Source organism: Amphiura filiformis, chromosome 20 (assembly GCF_039555335.1).
Source record: "Amphiura filiformis chromosome 20, Afil_fr2py, whole genome shotgun sequence".
Taxonomy (NCBI): Eukaryota; Metazoa; Echinodermata; class Ophiuroidea; order Amphilepidida; family Amphiuridae; genus Amphiura; species Amphiura filiformis.
In genome coordinates this window covers 11,819,530-11,840,480 of record NC_092647.1, presented here as the reverse complement: position 1 = coordinate 11,840,480, position 20,951 = coordinate 11,819,530, and the positions used below count along the sequence as shown (strand labels likewise).

The following is a 20,951-nucleotide window of genomic DNA, read 5'->3' as shown; positions in this document are numbered from 1 at the left end:
GACGGATGTTTTTATTCGTTTTTATGGTCACTATGAGTTTGTTTTAAATAAAACCACGTGATTCGTAATTGATAATTATTTTTCTTGCATATAAGGCATACTGTTGTGATTGCCGGAGGCTTCCTTTAATGTGAAAGTTGTAGGTTATATAAGAGTGTAAGTGTTGGAAACTTCAATAAGTGTCGTTTTTAAATTACCAATGTAATTTGGGAAGTAGTATTTGTTAAAGTGTTGAAAACATCAAAAAATGTATTTATATTGATTTAAAATTAGCGCGAAGATAATGGCAGGTTTTACATTCCACAATGTTTGCGTACTAACCATTGATGGCTGCAATCTACAAATTTTAAAGTCGGGTATTCTTTTAAACACTATCTTTCCCTCCCCTTGCCAAAAAATGGGGAAAGGAATTGTTGGCTGGTTGAAGGAAAATATGGTTTTGAAAAATCATATTGACAGTCACATACCAGCAATCACCAACATTGTGAACAAATCTCTCAGCTCTGGTGTATTCCCGAATGCTGCTCACCACACGATTGTCACCCCGTTGCTCAAGAAACTTTCCGCAAATAAAGATGAGTTGAAGAATTATAGACCAGTAAGTAACCTGAGCTTTGTCGCCAAAGTCATCGAAAAGTGCGCTTCTGAGCAATTTGTTGAACATCTGAATAAGAATGACATGTGCGATCCTTTGCAATCTGCTTACCGTGCTCACCATTCTACTGAATCAGCTCTTATGAAAGTTCAGGATGACATAATGTGTGATATTGATTCCAAAAAGCTGTTTTCGTCGTACTCCTTGATATGAGTGCGGCGTTTGATACGGTGGATCACGCCATACTGTTGAACCGTCTCGAGCAGAAATATGCTGTAACTGGGACAGCCCTTGAGTGGTTTGCCTCATATCTTAAAGGATGGTCATGCACGTGTGAACATAAACGGCACCATGTCAGACCCAGTTACCACTGATTTCGGACTGCCACAAGGATCAGTCCTCGGACCTCTTTTGTTCACCACATATTCCAAGCCCATCGGTGAAATTGCGAGGAAACACGGCATCGATTACCATCAGTATGCTGATGACTCGCAATTGTATGTTGCTTTTAACCCGCGTAATCCTGATGACATCATCAAGGCATTAAACAAGATATCATGCTGCATTGCTGACATAAAATCTTGCCTCACCGCCAATTATCTGAAACTCAACGACTCCAAGACTGAGTTTTTCATTGCAGCATCAAATCATAATCTCAAGCTCCTGGACATACAGAACATTCAACTCACCATCGGCGACTCCACTATCAATCTGTCTTCTGTCATTCGCAACCTGGGTTGTTACTTTGATTCCAACATGTCTCTTACTGCTCATGTTAACATTCTCCGCAGAAATACGCTCTTCCAGATAAAGAACTTGTGGCGTATCCGGTGTTACATTAATCAAGAGACCTGCCATCATGCAGTAAGAGCATTGATACTCTCCAGGCTCGACTATTGTAACGCACTCTTCCTTCAGCTCTCTGCAAAAGACATAAGCCGTCTCCAAAGACTTCAGAACTCCGCCGCGCGTGTCATCTTTGCTGTTGGGCGTCGAGTCGAAGCTCACCCATTAGTCTCATCTCTCCACTGGCTCAGCATTGATAAACGCATCAGTTTCAAAATTCTTCTGTATATTTTCAAGTCTCTCAACAACCTTGCTCCGAAGTACATCTCCAACAAACTGACTCCTTATATTCCTCAAAGGACTCTCAGATCAAGTAATGACACCACGCGTCTCCTGGCTGATAGATCCATCAGTGTCGCCGGTGATCGTCGTTTCCCTGTAGCTGGTGTTAAGCGCTGGAACTCATTACCAACAGAAATCAGACTTTCGCCATCGGTCACTCTTTTCAAACAGAGACTCAAAACTTATTTATTCTGAACTGTTTTATTCTGAACTGGTTTTCTTATGTATTTGTTTTTACTGTAAGCGCAACGATGCTTTCTTTGCGAATTGCGCCCTAAGAACTTTGTAGTAGTAGTAGTAGTAGTAGTAGTAGTAGTAGTAGTAGTAGTAGTAGTAGTAGTAGTAGTAGGGCAAGATATTCTTGGCACATATTCATTGAAGTACCTTTTAAAATATAAAACACTTTAAAAAGGCTTCGGAAACGGTACGGAAATGTTCTAATATATAAAGCCCTCATTTATTTGGCTTTTTCCTTGCTAAAGGTAACGAAAATTAAAAAAACAAACAATGCATGCTTACGCGTATGCAAGCATTCGAAACATTACTCTTTAGTACCCAAATGGAGGAGCTACAACATCGACGCCAGTACGCTATTAAAATTCTGCAACAACAAGCAACAACAATGTGTCAATTGATATCGTGTTTTACAAAGTTGTTATGATAAATTAATCATTTTTTCATAGGCCTAAGTTATAACAACACTCCCAAGATTACTTTGACACAATTCCCTATATTAGAAATTATGGCATGACTGTGGGCTATACAGACTATAGTAAAACAAAGAACTAATCACTTCGTCACTTCAGAAATCATATAAAAACATTTTCTTCGCTATGTCGGTATTTTACACAGAAACAATATCTTCACATGTGATGCCTCTGCAAAGCTAAGAAACATATCATGAGTCAAACATTTCTTGCATCGCTACATATTGTCCGCTTTTTGGGACACCTTGTGCAGGTAAAACCACTTCACATACCTGACGCACTATGTTGTTTCTACGGCAGGTGTGTTTCCTGATGGGAATTAACATTGCCTAATCAATGTAAAGATAATATGATTACTAGTTCGGAAGAGTATCATTAACATCTAACGATCCCCTCAAGATAATGGGCAAATCGGTCATGAATTGTACGTAGCAAGCCTCTGGCGCTTCGGGAATTTGACATTTTAATTATAATACTCTCTATTTTGATACCCTTGTTTAGGATTCGTCAAGGTATACAGCAAATGTGTGACACCCTTCCTTTATGGGATTGACAGTGACGAGTTGTGTGTGACACCCTTTCCAGTATTCCAAGTAATGTATGCTATAAGTGTTCCCGCGCCGAGAAAAATATGCGATTAAATTCCAACCTAGTCTCCTCCGCAGCCAGTTTGGTTACGCTCCCTCCACACAAACAGTCTGCCAATGGCCACCTATAACGCTGTTTCTGATTGGCTACACATATGTACACTTCCAGCTGTACATACGGGAACTTGATTGACCTCAATCCCCGGCCTCAATCAGCTGGCGAGCGATGCAATCTCGCAAGTGCTTACTTCCGGGTTAAAATTGCTCATGAATATGAAGTAGCCGTCTAGCCGATCGACCAATTGAAAGCCTTGTTTGACGTCAAGCTGGATCGATGACGTCGTCAGAAAACCATTATCATTGGCAGACTGTTTGTGTGGAGGGAGCGGAACCAAACTGACTGCCGTGGAGACCAATTCCAACCCCACTGGGTAGTTTTATAGTTTTAATACGAAGTGTGAAGGTCATCCTAGAACGCAATATAGTACCAGGGAAGTTCCCCAACGTCCCTGATAGCATTATAGATTATAATATCATACTTAAAAGTATTGAAAGACTTAAAATAATAATAAAATACTGGCATTAAGTTACATTTACAAATATAACTCGAGGCGGGTCTGATGCTATTATTTGTAGCGCTATAAAGTCATTGACATCGTGAAATCTTATTAATTTCTCACTTTAAAACTAAAGCATTTTCTACTTTAGGAAATCTATTAAAAATCGACGTTTCTCTTTCTCCCTTGTATCTAACTTACTTTCTTTCTTTCTTTCTTTCTTTCTTTCTTTCTTTCTTTCTTTCTTTCTTTCTTTCTTTTCTTTCTTTCTTTCTTTCTTTCTTTCTTTCTTTCTTTCTTTCTTTCTTTCTTTCTTTCTTTCTTTCTTTCTTTCTTTTTTCTTTCTTTCTAGCTTTCTCTCTTTCATTCTTTCTTTCTTTCTTGATGATAATGATGTTGAGGATGAAGATGATGACAACGACGACGATTATTATTATTATTGAACAGATCTTTATTCTCAAACAGCTAAATTAGCTCACCTTTTGGTAGCTTTCTGTCTGCAATTCGCTAGACTTTCTTCAGCCCCAATAAACACGTGGGGGCGCTGTTGGGTGTGCTATTGAGACTCAGCACGTCTCAATAGCGAGGTGTAAACTGCTGGTAGGTAGTACAGGCCGCCGTCCCTGTTCAAGCTACTCCTGCTCTGTCTGATGTGAGCCGCTTCCCGGACTCCTCTGCCCACCCATGAAGGGTCTGTATCCAGGATTTTAGCATCCGTTGTAGGAATAGAGTGATTATTATTATTATTATTATCATTATTATTATTATTATTATTATTATTATTATTATTATTATTATTATTATTATTATTATTATTATTATTATTATTGTTATTATTATTGTTATTATTATTAGTATTATTATTATTATTATTATTATTATTAGTAGTAGTAGTAGTAGTATAATCCCACCACCTGTTAATGTAGTATGATACGTGTACTTTTTGTGTTGTTTGCCAGGCTATTCGCAAAAACACATCGTAGAAAAACAGTTACGTTTCTTATGTAATTAGTGCTGACTAAAACCTGATTGGATAATTCGCGCGACGCAAGATCATACAGACTACCATAAAACACTGCCTGCTCTATGTAATTTTTTGTATGTTCATTTAATTCTATTTCATTGCTCTGTTTAGCTGAGATACCAGAATGCCACACCACATCAGCGTACTCACGAATTGGCCTGACATATCCACTATATACGACACCAAGCTCTTGAGTATGGTAGGGGGATAATAGGGTAAAAATACATTTTTTGGAATTTAATTAAACCCACTTCAGGGGTGGTGCATTGGGTAATTTGAGAAACCTACATACCAAATTTGGGCATATTGCATGAAAAAAACCCTTGCCCCCTGCCAAAAAACAAATGTGCAATTTACCCTGAATTACACACAAAATCCCCATTGCACGAATCTATATTACACAATGTACTGCTATTTAATCTGGTTGCAAATTGCTAGCAACATATGTGTTCTAAAATATTTGATGTGAGTGATTTGTTCGTGTCCTGAACCAGGTTGGAAACATCATTATAATGTATATTATGTAATAAATACCCCCCATATGTAGCATCCCACTAAAGATAAGGGGTTAATTCCACTGTACTATAGATACACTCCCTGGAAACACCAGTAGATGAGCTCTTTTGTGGCACTCACACTACACTGGGATTCAGCAGTGCAATGAATAAGGTCATGAGGTTGGTAGAGGCAGATATGAAGATGGAACAGGTGTTGAAGGGCTTCATGGTAGATCTAGAGTTAGACAGTAAGAATGCCAGTCTAGCAGGGCAAGCATTGGACATGTGCTTCAAGCTGGTAGCTCCTGAATACTCTCACAAACCTTGGAACCGCTACAAGGAATTCCTTCTCTTCCTGGGACAAAGGCATGTATCCAGTGTACTGTTTAAGGATAGCAGATTTGGATGCTGCTACATGGCAGCAGCAGTCCCCATGACAGAGTTCCTTAGTCGGAATCCTCACGTCAACATCCGCTTAACCTGCCTTGTCAGAGAAGTTATGGAGCTTCCTTGTTTGCCTGCCTGGGTGTGCACTTGTTGGAGCCATTCTATGCTAGAACAATAGAGAAAAATGCTACCCATACTCATCTCCAAGGTTTCTACAAAGGACTGCATACAGGTTTGGGTCAGCCATTCAGTGAAGACTTTACAAGATTCATCAAGCTTGAATACCCTGGGGTATCTGATGATCTATTCTCCGGTGTGAAGAAGACCTATAATGAGGAAGTCCGCTACGCTGTCTCTGAGCTTGCTGAGGAACACATTAAAGAAGTGAAGAAGCTGACTCACTTAATGATACCCCACCTACATACAGACTGTCCTAGCAAGGCAGAATAAGGACTACGGGATTGACGTGGAAGCATTCCCAATGGAATATCCTGTCAGTGACCAATAAAGTGACATTGCTGCAACACCGGTTCACAATATTGGCATGGAGAGACAATGTGGGACAGATTACAGGCAGAGAAAGCTACGCACATTGAATACAGTCAGCAGGTCAGTCATACTTCAGAAGAGCCAGGAACTGAGACCAGGGCAAGTTCCTTCCTTCCGCGGCTTCAAGGCATCAGCAGAAGCTAAGCGGGAGCTTGAACTCAACTGGAGTAAACACATGAAGGACAAATTTGAAGTAGGTGCAGAACAGAGACAAGAAATGGACCAAAGGAAAGGAATAGGCTGGACATGCTGGACAGGTTCAAGTCGTGCGGTGGTCCCTTCACGGACAGTGTGGACGTTGAGACCTTTCTACCAGACCCAAGTATGGATGAAGCTTGAGATGCAGTTTGCCAGAGAAAGTACCACTCTCCTTCCAAAGGTAGACCCCATTTTCAGAATAATGGTAACACTGCCGAGTGGAAAGCGGAAATTAGAATTTGCGCAGGAGTTTGGGGAGGTGAAGTGCCAGGACACTATTATATTATGAAAACTTTCTGCAGACTCTCGACAAGCTGGTCTGTTAGAGCAATTGTTTATGTCAAGAAGTGAACATCATTTAACAAGGTGCCTTACTAATCAATATATTTGAAGTACACCTACTTATCAGTATATTTGAAGTCCCCCTGTAATTACAAACTATACACTTTCTGTATTTGCCGACCTATGGGCACATGAGAGTGGTGTTGACCCAATGACCCCCATAAAATGGACACATATTCTGAAATTGTGAGGTCTTAGGGTAGTAGTGAGGTCTGAAGACCCTCAAATCTGTTTAAAATACAAATCTGTTCATGTAAGGTCAAGTAGTATACATAATTACCTTAGTCGATTTCATTAACGTGTTATCCTATTGACTCTTGTACTACAGTTTTTGGGTGTTTTGGGGGGAAAAATTTGATTTTCAAGGGGGCAAGGTTTTTTTTAAAGCCACAACATTACTGATGGTCTCAAAATGCTTGTATTGAGGGTCTTAATCATTTCCCAAGTGGGTGTCTCAAAATTCTGACCTTGCCATTTATCCCCCCCCCCAGGCTATCTTGAGTGGAGGATATGGAATTTAGGGTATCATTCGTGTTTTAACTGGGACATAAATTGTCTGGGTACTTCACTACATCTCAACTGTGCGATCATATTCTGATTAAAGTTTAATATGTTGTGTATTTGAATAGAAATTGACTACAAAGTATTCTCAATATGACATGCCGGTACTCATTACTGAGGTAATCTGACCGGTTGAAATAATGCGCTAAATATAAATGATCAATCTTTAAGAAGTCAAATCGGCTGTCAATTCCGGAGAGTGTTAAGCAAGATAGAAAATACGAGGATGCCAAATCTGTATGTGATACTAAGTGGAAGTTGGTATGCTGATAAAAGGAAATAACAAATGACTTAACGACACATAACCACGGTCCCTGCACAGCCAGCTCATGATGTCTTCATCTCAAGCTCTTGAAGTCCAGGAATACCACGTGGGGACTTGTAGATTGAACAGACATCGGTGATATGTTCCATCGTTATAATTTCACATTCACATTTAAGCGATTGCATTTTTTTTTCACTTTTGAAGAAATCCAAGAGATGTTTTACATCATGTTTTACATCCTTTATCACATTAAGAGAATATAATATGCTTGCGGCGTGCGTGGATGTGGTGTATTTGTGTAAGTGATATTTTTGCTATTGAGGCAACCCTGGTGCAGGAAAGGCTACATTGCTGTCAGATTTGCTTTTTATAACATCACGTTTGATTAGAGGAAATTGCGCGCATGCGTGCAACTGTGTGCTGCCTATGCGTAAGTGTTCATTTACGAATTACTGGGCTATATCAGTTGTTATCGAAACGCCCCCTATGGAAGACATAGTTTTTAATCTCCCACACAGGGAGTGTGCATTTCAAATACGGTTACGTGGGGGTGGCTCCATTTGAAATCTAAACCCATTCCCCATATGGGAGATAAAGGTCATGTCTTCCATACGGGGTGTATGGATTTTAACTGAAATAGCCCAAATATACTTTGCTAACATATTGGCATTTTTATATCGCATCGTTGGTATACATTGCGTGTAAGGTTGGCTCTGTAGAGGGCCATTTCATTCCATAATACATACTGCAGTAATTGGTCAAACCTCTTGGTTACCGGTTTGCTTCGAATGAAGTCAATTAAATTTCCCGCTTAAGATTTGGTAATACGGCAACCACATTATTATTGAAAGGGCACTCAAGTCAGAAAAATAAGTAGGGGATATTGAAATACTATACCAGAGAGGCGAATTTGATACCTTAATTATCTGAATCAATATATTATTGAAAAACAACACTCTTTGCAAAAGTTCATTCTACAAATCAAATACTTTGAAAACCTGCTTAATTTATTGTTGTTAATGAGTCATCTACGTTTCACAAAAGTGTGATTGTTTCAGCCCTCTTTACAACATAACTCAAGAACCACAGGACCTACAAAAGTATATCTGTGATGTTTGAATTCATCTACACGCTCGCTATCATATGGATATGAATTGAGCAATGCAATTTTTGTTAAAGCTCACTACCATTCGCAAGATGCTGTGAACTACCGGTACATTTTTTGTTGCCCCTTCGGCCAACAATACATCGTATACCCTTAATTTACGGCACATAGACACACGTCGAATATTGGAGTCGAGTATATGGCACTTAAAGTCATATGTGACCGTCCACGGCGAATGAGCCGTAAATTCCTCCCCCGGTCAATTTTGTTTTATTTCGTGTTTAAAAAATAAATATCATAAACTTAAAAATGGTATATCATTTGACTTCAAACGATATCCAGAAGCGGGGTTATGGTTTGTTAAACTTTGCTCCTTCAACAAAATTATAGCTATTTACGTTTTTACATGTGTCTCTTTTTCCACATTGCTGGCAATATATATCAAACAGTCATAATTGGCGGTCATTTGAAATCATCCCCAAGTCAACGAGGTTGAAGAAAGTTCTCTCATTGTTAATTGTTGGTTATGCATACCTGTACAAAATACAATGCCTGGTAACCCACCACTTGAACAGGATTTAGCAAAAGCAAACAAAGACCAGAGCTATTAAAAGTTCTATAGCCGGCCATAGAAGGTAGAAGCTTATTATCCACTTCAACAATAGGATTATTGATTAGTTTTTGACTATCAAAATAAGACGGATGTCGGGCCAGCTTAAGTTATCGATGAATACGATCTTCCTACACATTTTATACCGTAACACAGAATACAATTTAGGGAATTTACGGCTCGTTTGTGCTGCCGGGTCACATATTATAACATTTTCAAACAAAATAGATTAGCATTTCTTTGCCATAACATGTTAGCTTTTACTGTCAGATATATCTCCTTTTTTTGAGATGAACAACTACGGCAAAGCAAAGAAAATTGGAATTTACTACCAGCGCACATGTCGCCAATACGTACCCCTCCTTCGGTCATGTTATTGTACGACCCTTTGTTGTGTATATCACCGTCCCGCACGCCGTGCACGTACTGTGTGTTATGAACATCGTGTATGCGTTCGACTAATAATTCCATCGTAATAATAAAACGCCGGTTCCGGCGTTTTATTCAAAATCTCGGATTTTGACAAAACTACAGCACCTGTAGTCTTGATTTTTGCAGGGTATATTGGTTTAATAAAGTACAATCTAATCGTGTAAAAAAAGAATTTTAAAAATTCCGTGAGGGCGTCGTCCTCAGCAAATGTTATAATATGGCTTTAACGTCGTGAACAACAATGACACATTTGTGTCATTGATTGATCCCTTTTATCAGCATACCAACTTAGTAACACATATATCTGGCCTCCTCAAAGTTCCTATTTTGATTTTCACTCAACACAATTGATGCAACAACTAAACGTTGATATCCTAAATTTAGCACATTTACGACCGCTCAAATGACCCAATAAATGATTAAAACCGCAATGTCATAAATTTGAAGTAAATTCCTATTGAAATAAATTAAATATTGAACTTAAATCAGACTATAATCGGACAGTTGAGATATGGTACAGTACCAGACAATTCAAGCCCCAGTTTACATGCTTTTGACAAGAATGATGCCCTAAATTCCATTTGCACTTCGATCCACCGAGAGGAATGTCACACATTTAATACAGGGCAGGAGTTTGGTGAGTATTCTGTATGACGTTTACTCAATCGAAATGTCCAACCAGGTTTTGCCGGCAAGAATTACGTGAGCAGTTCTCTTTCACAAACTCACGATGTGATTTTTCAAAATAACAACAACACACGTATACGTTAATACTTGCTGCCCGGTAGCTTTGAATTTATTCGGATAACCTGCGCCAGAAAAAAAGCACGGAAGATTTATATGATACCTGATCTTAAAAGGGCATTTCGTGTTCCACAGCATCACCCCCTACTTTTCTCAAAAAATGTTGAGATTTTTATACCACTGGTAACCTCTGTCTACATAATGTTTATGTACAAAATATTTCTTGCAAATTAATTCGTTTAGCAACAATATCGTGAAATTTACGTAAACGCAAAATCGGAATCAACTGAAATTTTTGGAATAAGCTTTTTTCGTGGATATCTACTGAAACATATCATAAGAAGTGGATGCTACAATCCAGGAAACAAATAGTTGGCACACTTGCACTAAACAATGGAAATGCGTGCCCTATCAAAATTGGAGAGGCGAGTGAAACATGCATGCAATATGTGAAGTACAGACCCCCCCTATATCTCACCCTTCCCCACTCCCCATCTTTCAATGTTGAAGGGTCTCATGGACCTGTTGACAACATGGCTTGGTCCAACATTGAATTGGGGGGAGCGGGGGAAGAGATATACCAAAAGACAGACAAAGTGTGCCAACCATTTTTTCCTGGATTGTAGGGTCACGAAATACTCCTGTAAGAATGATATCAAATTCATATCATGTTAGTGGCAAACAGAAAAGGGTGTAAATAATGGAAATACAGGCAAGGATCTCCAAATCAAAATATCGTTCCTGTTGTCTTATAAATTCGGGAAATACGATCATAAAAAGGGAAATAAATCATTGACTTGCTTTCTTTGCTAAGAATTGAGAAGTAGAGCAAATTTTAAAAAGCAAATTTATAGTATGCTTTAATAGGCGTATGTAAGTTATTTATTATATGCTTCCGCAAAAACAACAAGGAACAATAACATACACTAAAAATGTGTCAATTGATATCGTGTTTTACAAAGCTGTTATGGTGATTAATGCATGTATCTAACCTATAATAAATCGGTCAATTTTTTTCATGATATGAATTATAACAACACTCCCAAGATTACTTTGACACAATTCCCTATATTAGAAATAATTGCATGACTGCGGGCTATACAGACTATAGTAAAACAAAGAACTAATCACTGCGTCACTTCGGAAATCATATAAAAACATTTTCTTCATTAAGTCGATAATTTTTACAGAAACCATATCTTCACATGGGGCTTCACATGATGTCTTTGCAAAGCTAAGACACATAACATAGTCAAGTCAAAACATTTCTTGCATCGCTACATATTGTCCGCTTTTTGGGACACATTGTGCAGGTAAAAACACTTTACATACTGACGCACTATGTTGTTACTACGGCAGGTGTTTTTCTGATGGGAATTAACATTGCCTAATCAATGTAAAGATAATATGATTACTAGTTCGGAAGAGTTTCATTAACATCTAACGATCCCCTCAAGATATATACACTCTGTATTTCGTCAACCAAAAATGGGGCAAATGGGTCATGAATTCCCGTGCGCTCCGGGAGGGGAAATTTTAATTTGGATACCTTTTTCTTGGGATTTAGATACCCTTGTTTTGGTTTCATCGAGGCATACAGCCTATGTGTGGCGCCCTCATATGGGATTGATAGTGACAATTAGGAATGTTAATTTTTCCCGAGAAAGGATATGCGATTACATTCCAACCCCATTGGGTAGATTTATAGTTTTAATACGAAGTGTGAAGGTCATCCTAGTAATATAGTACCAGGGAAGTTCCCCAACGTCCCTGATAGCAATATAGGTTTTTAAGACCATACTTATAAAGTAATGAAAGACTTAAAATAATAATATAAAGTGCTGGCATTACGTTACACTTACTTGAGGCGGGTCTGATGCTATTATTTTAGCGCTATGAAGTCAGTGACATCGACAAATTGAACTTATTCATGTCTCACTCGACAAATGCTCGAGCATTTTCTACTTCGGGTAATCTATTCAAAAACAAAAGACGTACAGTATATTGAATCGACGTGTCACTTTCTCCACCTCTCTCTAACGCACTCTCTCTATCATTGTGATCATGATGATGACGATGCTGATGCTGATGACGACCGATGACGACGATGATGATGCCGATGACGACCGATGACGACGATGATGATGATGACGATGATGACGACGATGTCGATGACGATGACGATGAAGATGGCGACGACAACGACGACGACGAAGGTGACGACGACGACGACGACGACGGTGAGGACGACGACGACGATGACGTTGATGATGATGATGATGATGATGATGATGATGATGATGATGATGATGATGATGATGATGATGATGATGATGACGACGACGACGACGAATTTCCCCCTTCTGTGATACTCTTTCTGTAAGAGTAATATGATACCGGTACCTTTTGCGTTGTTTGCCAAGCTACGTATTCGCAAAAACACATCGTCGCGTAGGTTTGTAAAGACAAATGCTCAAGATGTAATTAATGCCGGCTAAAACCTGATGGGACAACTCGCTTGACTAAAGATCATACAGACTACACACAATACACACTTTCTGCTCTATGTAATTTTCTGTACATTAAATTCATTTAAACATTACTCTCGAAGGATATGTAATTTAGGGCATCATTTTTGTTTTAACTGGGACATGAATTGTCTGGGTACTTCACCATATCTCATATGTGCGATCATAGTCTGATTAAAGTTCAACATGTTGTGTATTTGAATAGAAATTGACTACAAAGTTATCTCAATATGACATTTTAGGTACTCACTACTGAGGTAGTCCCAGCGGTTGAACACTGTTGACATAATGTGCTATTAAATTTAAATGATCAATCTTTAACAAGTCAAATTGTCGCGTCAGTTGCAGAGAGTGTTAATCAAGATAGGAAACACGTGAGGAGGCCAAATCAGACACCAAGAAAGATACTATAGACATGCAATGCCTTACAAAGAAGTAGGAAAGAGTGTTAAATTAGTATAAGCTCTCTAATTCTTAATTGATGTATTTGTTTGACTAGTACCTTATCTGTTGAAAAAGAAAATGTACTATGTAATTCGTTAGAGATGAAGCGGGTGAAAGAGGCAAATCGCAAACTCTTTTATTGTGTTATTTTATAAACCATCAAGCGCACAGTTTCCACCTCGTTACACCTGAGCACACATTTTCCTCCAAGCAGAGAACAAGAAGCAGTGAATGTCTCCACCACAGTCTTTGATTACACTACACGATTGAAAGCATAGCAATGTAAGAGCTGTAGAGCTTCTAGTTGAAAAGGGGCATCTTTGATTGGTTTTTGTCGAAACCTCAAGTGTTTCCTTCATCCAATCAAATATTTTTATGTCAAACGAAAGCTAACACTTTCCCCTAAAAACACTTTCAGTCACTAGGTCAACAGATAACGCAATTCAATGTTATAGCAAGGCGAAAACGACCTATCCAAGCACATTTTTTGACCAAAATGTAGGTTTTAAAAGTCCAAACCTCAAGTGTTCCTTACAATATTTTTCAAATTTGATATCATTAAATGAAAAAGCACACTTATATTGTCCATATACTAGAGTCACTAGAATGAGCAATGGTCAATTCTCTTTAAATAACTAAAAGTTACTATTTTCTCCTGTTTTGTCATACGGTTGTAAATTCAATGAACCATGACTTTAAAAAAAGAGCACTTACAAATTGATATGTTTTACTATTTAATTGCATATCCATATAATTTCTCTTGAAGATAATTTTACTTGACTTTATCATCCATTAACAAATTCGGGCTATACCTGACATATGAAATATTTTAGGTGCCAAGCCGGCGGGTGGTATAAAATTAATTTATTATTAATTAACATTAACATTCGTTACTCATTTTCTTGGGAAAATACTAATATTTTGATGCTGTCATTTTTTTATAAGGGGAATTAACTGGCAACTTTGGTGACATACAAGATTTCAATGGGAGGCTACTATCCAAGGTTAGAATACTTTGGTCAGACTTGTGGCATATTTGTGGCATTTCAGTGTAAAATACCGTAAAACCCCGTCTACAAGCATATAAAGTGCTTCTGTTGAAAGCTAAATTATTCCAGGCGCCATTATGGAATTTGAGCAAATAAATTACAGATTCAAGCATATAAAACAAGTATTATTGTAAGACCAATCTATTGTATTGGTATACGCCTGGTTCGTTAAAGTTAAGCTTTCATCAAAAACCCTATATATGCTTGTAGACGAGGTTTTACGGTATAGGTTTTCAGATTGTGCTTATTTTTTTTTTAAGGAATCCAAGAGATGGAGGTTGCATCATGTTTTACATCTTTTATCACATTAAGAGAAAATAGTATGCTTGCGGCGTGTGTGCATGTGGTATTTTTGTGTAAGTGGTTATTTTTTTGGCTGCGGGGATTCTGGTGCAGGAAAGGCTACATTGCTGTCAGATTTGCTTTTGATAACATCACGTTTGATTAGAGGAAAATGCGCGCATGCGAGCAACTGTGTGCTGCTAATATGTGTAGGCCCTAAAGTGTTCATTATTCTTCTGAGAAGATCCTGGAGCTAGCAGGAAATATACTTTACTGTCAGATTTGCATTTTTATATCTAGTACAGCTGCTAACCTAAAAGCATTGTGTACTTTATAGTAGAAGCATGAAGTACAAGATCCAATGTTGTTTTTCAGATGTGGAGCCATTTTGGATTTGACGCCTGGTCATAGAGGGGTAAAAAAATGCAAAATGCTCCCGATCTTGTTGAAATTACTCGTCTGATTACAAGAATTTAAAAAAATTATTGTTTGTGCTCTCTACGACATATTATTAGAGTTATCGTACAAAAACGTCATTTTGGGTAAAAGGTCACGTTTTTGGTTGTACAATGGCAAAAATTTCAAATTACTCCGATTTTGGCAAATATGATGTCAAATTGCTCGTCTGGACAAAAGAATCAAGAAATGGTACGCAAACATGTTTGTGTAGAGGGAGCGGAACTATATCCATCGTAATAATTAAACGACGGTCCCTGTGCTTTATTCAAAATCTCGGATTTTGACAAAACAGCACCTAAAGTCTTGATTTTTCAGGGCATGTTAGCTTAATAAGATACACTACAATCAATTTTTGAAAAAAATGGCGTCCTCCTCAGCAAATGTTACAATATGGCACATGCCCACATGTAACAGTGCAGAATGTTGATGCCTCGTTAGACACACGTCGAAAATTTGGAGTATGGCATTTAACGTCGAGAACAAAAATAACACATTTGTGTAATTTGTTATTCCATCTTATCAGCAAACCACATTTAACTTAGTCAGGTGTTAGTAAGACATATAGATTTGGCCTCCTCATATTTCCTATCTTGATTAACACTGTTCGCGATTGACGTGACGATTTGACTTAAACGTTGATAACCTAAAATTAGCACATTCACGACCACTCAAATTACCCAATAATTGATTAAAACCGAAATGTCGTCGGGAATGTTAGTAGAGATCAATTTGAGGAAAATTCCTATTGCAATACATAAATTATTGAACTTTAATCAGACCATGACCGGACAGTTGCGATTATGGTGAAGTACCCAGACAATTCGTGCCCCAGTTTACATGTGTTTGATAAGAATGATGCCCTAAATTCCATTTGCACTTCGATCCACCGAGAGTAATGTCACCCATTTAACACAGGGCATGAGTTTGGTGTGTAGTCTGTATGGCGTTTAGTCAATCGAAATGTCCCATCAGGTTCAGCCGGCAAGAATTACGTGAGCATCTTATATGTTCAAACATTTCTCTTTCACAAACTCACGTCACAATGTGATTCTCCAATACAACAACACATTTAGGTCCTACTTTAATACATACTAGCTGCTCAGTAACTTGAAAGTTATTCGGATAATATCATACCTGATCTTATGACGAATATCAAAATCATAACTTTTCAGTGGCAATCACAAAATATTTTTGCTCTTGTACAAGAAATTTCACTTTCGGATCCTTTTAAGAGTAAGATAAAAAAATAAAAGTTATAAAATCCCCATCCCCAGAACGCTGGAGGCTTTTTGACCGATTTGCCTAATTTTGGGTTGATGTATACATATCTTGAGGGAATCGTTAGATGTTAATGAAACTCTTCCTTATCAGTAATCATATTATCTTAACATTGATTACGAGAGTGTTAATTCCCACCAGCAAACACACCTGTCGTACATAATTATATAGTGCTTTAAGTAGGTAAAAGTGTTTTACCTGTACCATGTCCCATAAAAGAGGACCTGTACAGGCAACATATAGCTCAAAAGACAAGCTATGTTTACAGAGATTTGCAAAGGCAGCCTTTGCTAGCCATTGTTTCGTTGAAAATGGTGACGTAATTCAAAAAGTTTTTTAAGACCTGGTTTCCAACTTGATTACTTGATTTCCAACACAGAATCGCTAGCAATCAACTTGAAGACACCCGTGTTAAGTTAGAAGAATTGTGTAAAGTAAACTTGCAGGAAAAATTAGACCAAGTCACTTTTGTCTTGCGACTAGTTTCATTATCTTTAATATTATTCCCGATTCAAAAGCTTCTATATATTAGCAATGTAAGTTTAAAAATAAAGTAAGATAAAAAAAAAGTGGTAAAATCCCCTTTCCAGAACGCTGGAGGCTTTTTGTTACAATTCACGACCGATTTGCCTAATTTTGGGTTGATGTATATCTTTAGGGAATCGTTAGATGTTAATGAAACTCTGTATCATCAATCATATTATCTATACATTGATTAAGACAATATGAAATCCCACCAGGAAACTCACTTGCCGCAGCAGTAGTAACAACACTGTGCGTAAAGTAGGTAAAGTGTTATCTGTACAAGGTGTCCCATAAATGATAATCCCTATGTAGAGATCTAAAGACAAGCGATGTTTCCTAGATTTTCAAACCAGCACTTGTTAGCTATTGTTTCTTTGAAAATGTTGACGTAATTAGGAAATTTAATAATATTAATCCCATTTCAAATGCTTCTATTGATCTATGTGTATGTTATTTAAGGTTGAGTTTCATCTTTTTTTTTATCATTACACGAATACTTTATATATCGGGCAAAAATTGCATTAGCCCATCATATTACATGATTAGTACATGGTGTTACGTCGAATTATCATAAGTCAGTGCAAAATTTGCTACATTAGTGGAACCAAGGTTTTTTTGCACCCTTATACCCTAGGTAACAAGACCTGAGTTGGTTCCATTTTTTTCGAATGTGTCTTCGGCGGCCATTTTGAAATTCAAAATGCCACTATATTTAGCCTTTTTTAAGCCATATTTGTCCCGAAAGTGCACAAAGTCATATTTTTTAATGATTATTTATACTTTTGATTGTCACAATCCACTAAAGAACACAATTAGGATCATTTTCTAGAATCCAAGATGGCTGCCAAATCCAAAATGGCCACCAATTTGTCTAAAATGTTCTGCCAGCTATAAGGACATTGATTTCCTTTTTGCTTATTATTTTCACTACTAATGTTTCTGAGAATCCACTGAGAACTAAAAACTTAATTTGGTCCATTGTCTCCAATCCAAGATGGCCTCTAAATCCAAAATGTCCGCCTTTTATTAAAATATAGTATACCGCTTTAGGTAATTACTATCATTGAGAGTAAAACACACGTATCTCATTTCTGTTAGATATGGATAAGAAAATGATTGTAAACATCTTAAAGTAGTGCAACAACATTGTTTAAGGAGAATATAGGTGTATTTCACCTTTCAAAATGGCCGCCAAAATGTCTTGAAATTGGCTAAGATTAATATGTCAGCGTTTATGCAATGAAATGCAGAAAATCATGTGTTTAAAAGTTGAAATTTCAATATTGTAATTCAACTTCAGACATTTATGATAGAGCTGACCTTGAGGCATTTAAATGCCTAGTTGTCATCATCCATGTTATCATTATTTTCAAGATCCGCACCTAACAAGCTCGACAACAGACTCGGGAGCTATTGCAATGTCTGACAGGATAGGTACTGGAATGTTATCTGCATCACTCGACCATCCTAGCTCGAATGGGTCTGGAATATTTGGATTTACCACAAGGTCTTGACTACAAACATTATGCTTGTATATGCGCCCGCAGAATGTGTTGATGCCACACACCAGAAGTTGGAGGGATTTTATCAATCCCCCTGGTTGGCTCTTGAATTATTACCATCTCAGTTTTTCATCTGTGTTAGCCTGAAGGTCATTTTTTGTGCCCATGAGCTTGCACAAAAACCTCTCACAGCCTGAAACAACACTTTGATGTCCTAAGACGGATATGTATTGGTTTCAGCAAGATTTTCCTTCTGTTGTCACCTGTCCCCATAAGCATGGTTGTCTGAAAACCATGAACCGTGAGTCTTCGAAGAGCAAGGTCTATAACATCTGTATCTGCAATCTGGAACCTGGAACAGAATCTGGAATAATCTTCCTTCATCCATTAGGTCGTCTCCCACTCTTACTACTTTCAAATGTAGCCTGAAAACCCATCTTTTTAACCATTGCTGATGTTATTTCTTTTGCATGTTTTTTGTTTTCTTGTAGTCTTAAGTAGTAGCGTAAGTTGTTTTGTAAAGTGCAATGATCATTTCTTTGAAATTGCGCTATAAAAAAGCCGTTGTATGTATGTATGTATGTATGTATGTATCTTTGGTCATGATATGGACATTCTTTTCAGCTTCAGAGATCTCTGCTGCATGTAGCATGATTAGAGTGTCTGCTTTCCTCTTGTGTACTAACACCTGTCGATGTCTGAACATGATTCATGTTGCTTTTCATATGCAGATGTGCTACAGTGACTATGAAGGTTGCCGTGTCATCTTTGATAATTATGGAAGAGAAAACTCAATCAAAGATATAATCAGACGTCGCAAGTTAGGAGTCCTATCATCAGCGAGAGCCTACATTGTTGCTGACATAACTCCCATCCATGACTCAAAGCCATTTTTGGCTAACAATGAAACTAAGGACACCCTCGCAATCTACCTGGCAAACAAAGTTTTGAAGCTGAAGATTCCAGTAGTCACTGTAACACGTCTGCATGTGAGAAGCAACATGAATCATGTTCAGCCATCGACAGGTTTTAGTACACAAGAGGAAGCAGACACTCTAATCATGCTACATGCAGCAGAGATCTCTGAAGCTGGACAGAATGTCCATATCATGACCCAAGATACAGGTGTTATGGTCCTTGCTCTTCGAAGACTAACGGTTCTTGGTCTTCAGACAATCATGTGTATGGGAACAGGTGACAACAGGAGGAAAATCTTGCTGAAACCAATACATATCCGTCTTGGGACATCAAAAGCAGGATGCGACACATGTGGACATATCAGAGGTATAGGCAAGAAGACTGCCTTCAATGCCTTCACTGAAGCAACACCTGAAGAACTCACACCACTGAGTCAACTTGGTGATGCAGAAATGTCATCTCAAAGTGTTGTTTCAGGCTGTGAGAGGTTTTTGTGCAGGCTCATGGGCACAAAAAATGACCTACAGGCCGACACAGTTGAAAAACTGAGATGCAAACGCTTCAAGAGCCAACCAGGGGGGATTGATAAATCCCTCCAACTTCTGGTGCGTGGCATCAACACATTTTGTCGGCCCATATACAAGCATATATTTGGAGTCAAGACCTTGTGGTAAATCCAAATATTCTAGACCCGTTCAAGCTAGGATGCTCGAGTGATGCAGATAACATTCCAGTACATATCCTGTCAGACATTACAATAGCTCCCGAGTCTGTTGTCGAGCTTGTTAGGTGCGGATGTGGAATAAGCAAATGCTCCAGAAGATGTTCCTGCAGACGATACAATCTGACTTGTACAGAAGCATGTGCTTGTGAGCAGATGAAGAGTGTACCAATACAGCTATGCTGAGGAACTTGAAAATACTGATAACATAGATGATGACAACTAGGCATTAAAATGCATCAAGGTCAACTCTATCATAAACATCTAAAGTTGAATTACAATATTGAAATTTCAACTTTTTAAAACGTGATTTTCTGCATTTCATTGCATAAATGCTGACGAATTAGCTGAAAATCTCAGCTAATTTCAAGATACTTTGGTGGCCATTTTGAAAGGTGAAATACACCTATATTCTCCTTAAACAATGTTGTTGACTAAGATGTTTAGAATCATTTTCTTATCCATATCTTGGCAGAAATGAGATACATGTATTTTACTCTCAATGATAGTAATTGCCTAAAGTGGTATGCCATATTTTAAAAAAAGTCGGCCATTTTGGATTTAGAGGCCATCTTGGATTGGAGAAAATGGACCAAATTAAGTTTGTATTTCTCAGTGGATTCTCAGAAACATAAGTAGTGAATAAATCAGCCAAAAAGGAAAGAAATCAATATCCTTATAGCTGGCAGACCATTTTAGACAAATTGGCGGCCATTTTGGATTTGGCAGCCATCTTGGATTCTAGAAAATGGTCCTAATTATGTTCTTAGTGGATATGACAATTAAAAGTATAAATAATCAGTAAGAAAAATATGACTTTGCGCACTTTCGGGACAAATATGGCTTAAAAAAGGCTAAATATAGTGGCCATTTTGAATTTCAAAATGGCCGCCGAAGACACATTCTAAACAAATGGAACCAACTCAGGTTTCGTTCGTAGGGGTATTTAGAAGCTAA

The 20,951-nt window shown here is 37.9% G+C and overlaps 2 protein-coding genes across 2 annotated transcripts; both read left to right on the top strand.

Moving 5' to 3' along the window:
- Positions 1-397: 397 nt before the first annotated feature.
- On the top strand, positions 398-808 carry LOC140143062 (uncharacterized). The gene has a single exon (XM_072165113.1). It carries the CDS (start codon positions 398-400, stop codon positions 806-808), a length of 411 nt encoding a protein of 136 aa, XP_072021214.1.
- Positions 809-946: 138 nt separating this feature from the next.
- LOC140143061 (uncharacterized) lies at positions 947-1,918 on the top strand. Its single transcript, XM_072165112.1, has one exon. It carries the CDS (start codon positions 947-949, stop codon positions 1,916-1,918), a length of 972 nt encoding a protein of 323 aa, XP_072021213.1.
- The last annotated feature ends 19,033 nt before the right edge of the window (positions 1,919-20,951 follow it).